Source organism: Coloeus monedula (genome assembly GCF_965178545.1).
Source record: "Coloeus monedula genome assembly, chromosome: 1".
In the NCBI taxonomy this organism is placed as follows: Eukaryota; Metazoa; Chordata; class Aves; order Passeriformes; family Corvidae; genus Coloeus; species Coloeus monedula.
Window position 1 is genome coordinate 69,561,732 of NC_138781.1, and position 10,330 is coordinate 69,572,061.

Sequence of the window (10,330 nt, forward strand, 5' to 3'; positions counted from 1 at the left end):
CTCTTCCACTCCCAGAACTGACCCTCTCCTCACACTCTTTCCTAGGAGAGGAAACAGAAGCAACTGGGATGGGGATGTTGATGCGCAGCCCCTTGCCTATCAGGGACATCCCACACCAGCTGCTTACCTGCCACTTTGGCTGAGTGAGAGGCAGCATCTCAACTACTTGCTTGTTTATTTTCCCTGCCAAAGGCAACCACTGGCAGGGCAAGAAATGGAAAACCAGGGAGCGTTAGTGAGGTCTCTTCACTCCTGACAGAGGTCACTGACCCAGGCGCATCCCGAGCAGTCAGTGCGGGTGATGCAGAGATCAAAGGACAGCTCCGGCTTTGCATCCTGCCTTGCAGAAGCACAGGGGCTCCCAGTTCCTTCCCGCTGCCTGGGCCAGGCACACCTGTCAGACCAGGATTGCCAGCAGTGTCATTTCCCTCCTGAATTACTGCTCCAAAGCATAGCAGAACAGTGTGAAGGAAACACAATATGGGCTTTACTATCAATATTATGAATACTGACAAGAAATCCAGAACAATTTCAGAAATTTTCTATGGTGACTATTTCAGTGTTTGGGTCACACTCCTTGTATTGTACTTCTTTGTTAAGTTCTGTTTAAAAAAACTCAAACCACTCAGTTTTGTCCATGGATTAACTCTTGTGCTTTTTTCCCCCCCCCATAGGATCACAGATTATTAAATCCATTTATTTGCTTTAAGCATCTTTCTAGGTATGACCATTTAAAGCCAATGTTTGGAAATGTGAAAATTTAACTATTGATCTAGCTCTTTCCTGGGCTTGGGGCCCATTGAGGTTCCATTGAGATCTCCATCTTTAACTTGCATGGAATGAGCTGAAATTTCTAGTATAGCATAGTAAAAAGTAACATTTGCTAGTTCAGTACAGCCCACACATTTTCCACTGTGTGCATTTTCCCCCTTAGTTCATCTATACCCAAACCCTTACTGCCCATATTTTAATGCTATAGTACATCCAACACTAGAATTTGTACTGCTGGGTGAAAAAGACATCAGACACGTGAGAAGACTGCTCCAGGATAAATTCATTTGTCCAATTTAGAGTTTGCCATGAAGATTTGATGAGCAAGCTTACATCTATAACAAGTATCTTCTGCTGTCTCACATCCAGCACAAACTTTCACCGCCGTGATCTGGATTATCTGACAGAAAGGCAATTGTGGACACCCAGGTCAGCTTTGTACATGGGGCAATCTACTTCCATGATCACGGAGCCACAGACTAAGGAAAAACAAGCCAATACAGTAATTAAAAATATTTATTTCTGAAGATATTTACCTTGATAGGCATAAAGCATTTCCCAATTTCATACAGAAATACATAAAACATGCATAGACCAATATGGCCTACTTCAATGTGTATTCAACATGGTAAATATAATGAAGAACTTGTGTGAATATAAATACATGACACAAAAATAAGCACATAAGATTCAACTCGTCTGTAAATTCAACAATGTGAACAAATTCACTGCTATAAACATTCACCCAATATTAGCCTTTTGACTTAATTCAAAACAACCCTTTGTCTCAATGCATTTCCACCAAACAAGGCCCTCAATAAATCTTGCAACAGCCTCTGGTACATCCCCACTTCAGTGCATTTTTGGTAGCATGTAAGACACAACAACATCTATTATTAGAACTTCAGTTGACCAAATATCCTTGTTATGGGAAACTTAGTAGTGTCCTCTAACTTTTATTTTATGTTGAACAGTCCTTTGGTATCCAAAGCCAAAGGACTTTGACTATGCAAACAACCAGAGTGCCTAACCCACATTCAGATAACTCTGGTTGTACAAGTAAACTAGACTTCTGAAAAAAGGCAAAGGGTTGCAGCTGATTAGTAAAGGCAATAACAAGGTGTAAAAATACTCTAGCAGGAGTGCAACAAACAGTACGCGAGGTAGACATGTATATATGCAGTAAGTCCTGATTAAAGTAGCACTGTGGCTTTCATTTTTGCATTTTAATCAAAAGGTAGAGTTCTTTGCTTTGAAGTTTGTACACTCAGATCTAGCTTTTTGTCCTTGCTAAGCACATCTGTGAAGTCCTCCTTGCAAGATGCTTTTGATGTAGACCCTGAAAGCTGCTCAATTGATGGGTAACTTTCCAGAAGCAGTATTCAAATGTTTCTTCAGACAGATGGCTTTTCATGTATGTTACTGCAGATTTCCCTTCAGCCCTTCTACCCATCCACCTGAATGCCAAAATGATGAAATCCTTTGTCTTTATATCTCCAAATACAGGACTTCCTTAGCATTTTGCTCCACTGCACAAACACTTGGACAGAGGGACCCTTCTCCATCATGGAATGTTGGAGTCAAGACAGAGTTTTCGTGATGCTTTGTCCGCAAGCACTGTGGAGAAAGATTCAGGTGATCTTCCCACTAGGATGCTTTCAGGCTTTCCCGGACGCTTTGCCTCTTGTTCGTCCGGTTATGTTTGAGCTTTCGCCCTTTCTGGAGCTCAGCCTTCAGCTTCGCGATACTGAAGGAAGCTTTGATACTGTTACCAATGGCTTCCAGCCTGCAAAAACAAGAAATGAACATTTATGGTTGTGATAATGAAGAAATATGGTTGTGATGATGAAGTGTGAAAAAATTTAGTTTTTTATTAAATAAACCTCAGTCTAGATTTCTGCCATGGGATCCTAATAAACTGCTGTTTGCTATACCTCTCTTAGAATTAGGCTAACTTAAGATAGTTGAAATATTGTATTCATAATTTCAATGCAAACATTAAATTAAAATGTTCACTCAAATATAGATGCCCAAGACTTCCTTAAGTAGCCAGTCAGGAGGTCTCCAGTGGTTTTTTTATTTCCTCTGTGTTGTTTCTTTCAGGTAAACCCGATCCTACTTCCAATGAATCGGTGCATTTTTCAAGTAAGTAAGCAAGCGCCACTTTCAAAAAATTATTTAAGACTTCCAGGGCCTAAGTCTCATTCAATATTATCAGGCTGCCCTGCTCCCGTAAGTTCTGTTCTGCTTGTAGCACTAAAGAGTCTTCTTTAGTACGGGCAAACTTCTGTATTCCATACTTTTCCATGGACATATATGACTGAGCACTGAATGCAAGTAGAAGATAGCAGGCTGAGCTCAGCACCCGTGTCCTCACAAGCTAAAAACCCAGTGCATGAAGAAAAGCCCTCAAAATATCCTCACTGATTCCTCCATAACTCTCAGGCTGAAACCACCAGCTAAGCCCAGGATGACCTGAAGGCAGGTGAACTGTGCTCCCTATTGCTGCTCCGGGGAACTACAACAGGATGAGAAGAAACTCACCTCTTCATTTTCTTGCTGTCAACAAGCTGTCGGTTCATGCACTCGGGTCCAATGCAATTGCCGGCTTTGATGCGGTGCCGTGAGGTTTTCTCCACTGTGGACTGAGCCCTGTTAAAAGGGAAAAGGTGCTGCTGTTAAAAAAAAGCCAAGTCTGCAGTCCACAAGGTGAGGCATCTCATCAACCACTTCTCAAGGCATGTAATAAGCAATCTTTCTGGGCCAAGCCATATTATGTATCACAGCAGTCTGAGCACTCAGGTAGGAGGCAAAGCTTTGGGGAGAGTATTTGCTCAGCAAGTTCCAAAATGAGTAAGTGCACCACAGTCCATCCCTTTCACATGCATTGCCTTTTAAAGAGTAGCAACAAGAGACGCACCAGAGATCTTTGCCTGTCTGGCAGAAGTTCAAACATTTCTCGTCCTTCTGGTTGGCACATCGGCATCTGCTGCTTGGTTCAGCAAGCATCTCTGGCACCATGTCCTTCAGTGATCTTCTGGGTCGAGAAGGGCCTCCAAGACCATATGGAACAGTCTTCCTACGATCAAAGAGACAACATGAAAGTCTTTCAAATAATTCTGTGGCTTCAAAACACTGTGGGGTATTTTGGGCAATCTTATCAATGGCATTGATTGCACGAGTAAAGGTTGTGGGATTGGGAATGCCTCGTTAGTCACAGTTTCCACGCAAATGCTTCTGATGACCATGCAACATATTCATTAGCATGGCTACTGACAAGGATAATGACCTTTTAATTGTGATTTCACAAGGCTGCTGTGCCTCCCTGTGCAATAGAAAGCAATAAAACCTCATCTCTTTGAACTTTGGCTACTGCCAGCACTGAAAGAAGCAGTAAAAGTGAGGAACAGATCCTCTGTGCTCAGAGGAAACCCAGCAGCAGAAGAAATCACCAGAGTCAGTGTTTGCAGCGTTAGATGAGCCTCCAGCTCACTACGTTTTGGTGAGGAGAGTGTAGAAATGGATACTGTGCATAATCCTATTGGCACGTGGGACGCATCAATTTGCAGCAGAGAGCAGTAAAAAGCAGCTAGAGCCACCCGGTGTCAAAGTATTCCTTCCAACCTCCTAACTTGTCAGAAAGAAAACCGTTCAAATTCAGGCTGGCAAAATCATGCCTTTGGCATTTTGTCTGCTTCTGATTCATAGTGAAAAGTATCCTGCAGCCTTTGCTGAGCAGCACCTAAAGGAAGTATTGCTGCCCAGACTTAAGGAAGGCAGGTGTGTTAGGGCTATTAGGAGCTATCTGCCCAATCTAGGTGGCCAAACCCTGCTTGCTTTCTTCTGGTGAACAGCTTCGTTGCTGAATGTGTCAGAAAAGTGGGAGCAGGGAGGTAAAGCAGTAGGAGAAATTGTGCAAATAGCTATTCTTTCCTCCCCTTCCCATCTCTGCAGGGGGGTTGTGGTTCTTAATTTTCGCCTTCACACCTCCCTCCCTTTCTTTCTAACCCAAGGGGAACCCGGCGCTGGGGAACTACCGGAACCCCTCCACTCCACTCACTCGGGGGTGTTGATCCAGATGATGTCGAGGTGGCAGAAGTAGACGCACTCCTCGTCCATCAGCGAGGAGCAGGAGCAGCGCCGGGCGCGGCGGTGCGCGGCGGCGGCGGGGGGCGGCGCGGCGTCCACCTCGGCTCCGGGGGCTGCGGGAGGGAGCGGCAGAGCTCAGCACCCGCGGCAAGGCAAGGCAAGGCAAGGCACCCGCGCATCCCCTCCCGCGGCATCCCTCGGGCACCCCTCCCCGCAGCCCCCCGCGGGGCCGGACCCGAGTGGGGGCGAGCGGCAGCGGACCGGCACCTACCTGCCGGCAGCAGCCCCGGGCAGAGCACGAAGAGCAGCGAGACGATCATGTGGCAATAATCCATAGCAGGCGGCGGAGGGCGGATGGAAGAAGTGAGAGGAAACAGGGTAAAACTTAATAAAAGGCGAGGAAAAAGCGGAGAAAGTGCCTCCCGGCGTGGGGAAGGAGCGCCGTGGCGGGTGCCCTGCGTGGCGCGGCTCGGTGCGCCCCGGCGCGTCTGGCTGGCGCGGCGGTCCCCGGCGCCCTTTTATAGCGAACCCCCATGGAGCGGGTAAACAGCCCCGGCGCTATTTTATCCCGAGACAATGTTATTCTCCTATTAGTCACCGCGCGGCAACGTGCGGGCCGAGATAAGGCCGGGCTGGAAAGGAAATCGCCTGCAAACTTCAAGAGCGGGGGGCGGCGGCGGCGGCGGCGGCGGGGGGGCCGAGGGCGCCCCGGGGGCAGGGAGGGGCGCGCCGGGGGCCGCCAGGGGGCGCCCTGCCCGCGCGTCGCACCTGAGGGCGGCTCTGGGATTCGGGATTCAGGGATTCAGGGCTGCGGGGCTTCAGGGTTTCAGGGCTTCAGGGTTTCAGGGCCTCAAGGTTCAGCGCTTCATGGTTTCAGTGCTTTAAGGCTTCAGGGCTTGGGGCTCTGGGCCTGCTGCTCCTGCTACTGCTTTGGGGAGAACCCAGCAGCGGGATGCAGGGGTCTTTTATGCGGGATGAAGGATGCCTGACTGTGTTGGACTCCGGCATGCTCCCCTCGTGCTCTGGGGTCTCAAGCGTTTTGTGTTTGGCAGCAGCAGCGGAGCATTGGGTTATAATCTCCCTTTTCTGCCATGGTAAAGCAAGGTGCTAAACACAGCGTGTTTTAGGGGTGAGCACGTGTAAAGCCAGGCAGGGAGGGAAGGAGGGAAGATCCGTGCCTGCCCTTTGCCTTTGGCTCTCACAGCTAATTCTGGCAAGGTCTTTTCTGCTGGCATGTTTATGTTTGCAGCCTCGTGTCAAGGAGCAGAGTCAGCGTGGAACCTGGACACTTGAGGAGTGGCTGCGGCAGTGCCATCACAGGTATATATGCATCCATGGAATCCACCGAGCTCCCAGCTGAGGGAGCCAGCCCCTGAATATAAACTTAAGTGAACTCAAATGCCTGTGACCCGCCGCAGAGCCGTTGTGCTATAAAGTGTGCCAATTTCACCTATGATAAATAGATAAGACTCTCTTGGTATTTGTGGAATTTCCGTGCACTGTGCTGTAATAATAGAAATGACCTTGGATATCACAAAGAGCGAGGCTGTTAAGTGCAAGTTGCATTGTGATCTGTCAGGTGAATGACCATTTTTTAAAGTATCAAATTATACTGTGCTGCTGTATCATAGCGGACAGACTGTCTGCAGCCGTGCTGAGTCAGAATAAAGGTCCATTTAGCTGGTATCCTCTCTCCCACAATGGCTGTTAGCAGATGGTATGAGGAGTACAAGAAAGGAATGCAAGTGGAGACTAATCCTTTCCTCGGTGTAACCTCCCTGCTTCTAACAGGATGAAGTGTAGGGGCTTTCCGAGCAATAATGAACATTTAGACCATTATGCTGAATAAACACCCGTGACCCCATCCTGAGATGGTCATATCTATTTATCAAAGGTACTCTAAAAACTGGCCTGTAAAACATCTGTGAGTGGAGTAAGCTGGGTTATACAATTATTTTTTTTTCCCCCACACCTTTCCAGTGTGGGAGTCTATTTTCCAGAGCAGAGATTATATCGTTTTATGTATTATGTCTCCTTGTGTATGTAGGGCAGGACTTACGGGAATGCCAATGTATCCGTACCTATGTGTGTGAATTGCTGCAGTCATGATAAGAATCTGCCAGCAGAGGTCACACAGCGACATACAAAAAGTAATCGCAGCCCTCTGAAGTAATGAACTTTATCAGTGTCCAAAAGTTAGCAAAGAAACTAGGTGATTTTTTTTTCTTTCTTGTCATTAAAAAAAAAAAAAAAAAAAAAAAAGGAAAAAAACATGAAGCAGTTGTGTGGGTTGAAAGATAGCAATCGTTCTGTATTGAGTACAAATATGTGTAGCCTTTCTAGGCCTGTCACTTGAAGACTGTCTTTCATGCCAGAGCTTATTTAGACTTTTTTTCCTGAGATTCCTTTTTCTAAGATGTGCTCTTGAAGCCAAAATGACTCATTGGTGTAAGATATTTTCAGCTTTGTCAAAATGCCTTGTCAGAAAGTATTTTGTTAGCTGACAAAAACAGCATGCATGTTTCCTCTGAGTAACAAGGCACAAACATATCGCAGGCACTTCTAAAGGTGTTGTTCTTTTCCACTTTTTTTTTTTTAAACAAAAACATCTTCAGCAATTTTCATAAGAATTCATAAATATTATTGTTGTCAGAGATCCATTTCCTCTGATTCAGCGATTTTCAATAGCTCCACTTTCAGATCATGGGACTAACCAGAATCAAGCTATTCCCGTTGCTTGAGTAATGCAAAAACTGATAAGTTCAGTTTGCTACCAGTGGCCCGGGTGGGTCGTTTCAGGCTGCTGGGATTGCCAGGCCAGGAGGTGGGTTTCCCCAGGAATGGGTAATCCTGACCCTTTCTTGGAGACTGGGAGGTACCGGGCTCAGCTTTGTTCCATGCAGAAATATCCTTTGGGAGTCAAAGAAGGAAAATTTGCTCACTTTAAAGCTGTTTAAAGGAGGAGTCTAACAATAGGGGTCACAATAGGGGCCTTATAAAATCCGCTGAAGAGGGCTAAACTTTGGCTAGCAGTCCAGTGTTTGCAGGATGGAAATACAAAGTCAGGTACTCCACGAGTCATCCCGGTGCACGCCAAGCCAGATCACCCTGAGAGCTGGGAATTTTGCACCATATTTGCACTGCTGCCCATGTGGACAAGGGTGGAAGCAGGAGCTGAAGCTGACTACTCCTGCAGCAGGCTTTGTCCCTTTCTAGCTGGAGCACCTTGGGCAGCCACCTCTGAGACATTATGTTAACAGGACAAAAAATTAGCTGGCCACCCAGCCTTTGGTTGTAACTTTCCAGCTGGAAAAGGCTATGGCACCAACTTTTCTAAAGGATGTTTTGTTTAGTGTCAAAAATGCAAAAATGCCTGCTTATCAGCAAAACAATAAAAGGAGATTGTAGTACTGTGCCTTTCTGTCTAGGGAACAAGGGGAGCAACATGCTGTTTTCTGCAGATTTGAAACACTATTCTCAACTAAGTGAAAGTTGTATAACTTGTCCCTTTGCTTCCCTTGCTGCCCCTCTTGCACCTTACTTTCCTCTCAGGGGTTGTCTTATCCACCAGTGCCCCTTTCTATGCAAGATGCAAATTTTTTACATAACATGCAAGTCAAAGAGCTAACTATGCCATCCAGAGGGACCTGGACAGGCTTGGGAGGTGGGCCCATGCAAACCTCATGAAGTTCAGCAGGGCCAAGCACAAGATCCTGCATGGGGGTCATGGCAATCCCAAGCCCAAGTACAAGCTGAGGGATGAATGGATTGAGAGCTGCCCTGAGGAGGACTTGGGGTTTTTTTCATCCAGACGGTGGTTGAGCATGGAAACAGGCTCCCCAGGGAAGGGGTCACAGCACCAAGCCGGACAGAGTTCAAGAAGCATTTGGACAATGCTCTCAGGCACATGGTGTGATTCTTGGAGTGTCCTGTGCAGGGCCAGGAGTTGGACTCGATGATCCTGATGGGTCTCTTCCAACTCAGCATATTCTGTGGTTCTGTGATTCAATGACAGGGGGTGTTGACAAGAAGCTTGATATGAGCTGGCAACATACACTTCCAGCCCTGAAATCTAACCGTATTCTGGGCTGCATCAAAAGCAATGCGGGTAGCTGGTCAAGGGAGGTGATTCTGCCCCTCTGCTCTGCTCTGCTCTGGTGAGAGCCCACCTGCAGTGCTGCATCCAGGTCTGAGGTCCCCAGCACAGGAAGAACATGGACCTGTTGGAGAAAATAGAGAAGAGGCCATGAAAATGCTCAAGGGATGGAGCACCTCTTCTGTGAAGACAGGCTGAGAGAGTGCTTCAGCCTGGAGAAGAAAAGGCTTCAGGGATACCTTAGAACAGCCCTTCAATATATCAAGGGGGGCAAGAAAGCTGAAGAGGGACTTTTTACAAGGGCATGTAGTGATAAAACAAGGGGGAATGGCTTTAAACTGACAGAGGGTGGGTTTAGAATAGGAAGAAATTCTTTACTGTGAGGGGTGAGGCACTGAAACAGGTTGGCCAGAGAAGCTGTGGATGCCCGGTCTCTGGAAGTGTTCAAGGCCAGGTTGGATGGAGCTTTGAGCAACCTGGTGTAGTGGAAGGCGTCCCTGTCCATGTCAGGGGCTTGGAACGGAATGATCTTAAAGATCTCTTCCAACCCGAACCATTCTAGCATGCCATGGTAATTTGAGCCCTTGGAAATTACCTTATTCTCATCTGTCACTACCCAGCCCTATAAAGGATTTAATCCTTCTTACAGCTGTGAGAGTCCTTGGGCAGAAGTCTAATTTCTTGCAAACCAGCTTTCTTCATTTCTCCCCATCTCCAGTTAGTGAGGTTTAGCAAAGGACATTGGGTGCCTGTCTCACAATACAGTTGCGGACTTCTTAAAGTGCCGAGGAGAGGAGTAAGGACAACCACTGATCCAGCAATCTCAGCCCTAACTGTTTGTAACACGTGGCCCAAACGGATCCTGTCCAGTACCACCAATGACCAGTTTCTTTCCAAAATTCACTTCGCATACAAAATTGTATTTAAACTAGGGAGGAAAGTTGCAGCTATATGATCCTTGATACAGAAAAGCCTCCATCAGATAAGAAAAGAAAGCTCTTCCAAACCAATCAGGTCCTGACACCGTGTGGCAGTGACTAGATACCATTTAAAATACAAAAATTCAAACTCAGCTTAGAGCTGAAATAGATGAGAAAGCCAACTTTACTGAGAAAATTTCACAGTTTCTCCCAGGGCTAAAAGTGTTATTGCCAGAAACACAAATAAGATGGTTTGCAGAGATCCAGGTTTCAGAGGGTGAAACCTGTTGTGAAACCTTCCTCCCACTTATACTTTCCACAACAAAGAACTGCAAGCAACAGGAAAATATTTCACTGGAAATAAAATAATTTTTAAAATGAGGGAAACATCAGGTGGGAAAAGGGAAAGGCTAAATAGCCTGGGAATAAAGAATCCATGTAACTTTTAGGTGAG

General features: G+C 46.5%; 1 protein-coding gene across 1 annotated transcript; it reads right to left on the minus strand.

Moving 5' to 3' along the window:
- Positions 1-1,391: 1,391 nt before the first annotated feature.
- Positions 1,392-5,254, minus strand: EDN1 (endothelin 1). Its single transcript, XM_082283100.1, has 5 exons — positions 5,132-5,254; positions 4,832-4,973; positions 3,692-3,850; positions 3,316-3,423; positions 1,392-2,557 (listed from the first exon to the last, which is right to left on the minus strand). Exons 1-5 carry the CDS (start codon positions 5,193-5,195, stop codon positions 2,419-2,421), a joined length of 612 nt encoding a protein of 203 aa, XP_082139226.1. The 5' UTR covers positions 5,196-5,254; the 3' UTR covers positions 1,392-2,418.
- Between the last annotated feature and the right edge of the window lie 5,076 nt (positions 5,255-10,330).

Coding starts and splice junctions, on each gene's coding strand:
- EDN1 (XM_082283100.1), bottom strand. CDS start 5,195: ATGGATTATTGCCACATGATCGTCTCGCTGCTCTTCGTGCTCTGCCCG. Junction 3,424..3,691: donor CAGACAGGCAAAGATCTCTG/GTGCGTCTCTTG, acceptor CCCTTTTAACAG/GGCTCAGTCCACAGTGGAGA. Junction 2,558..3,315: donor GACAGCAAGAAAATGAAGAG/GTGAGTTTCTTC, acceptor TTGTTTTTGCAG/GCTGGAAGCCATTGGTAACA.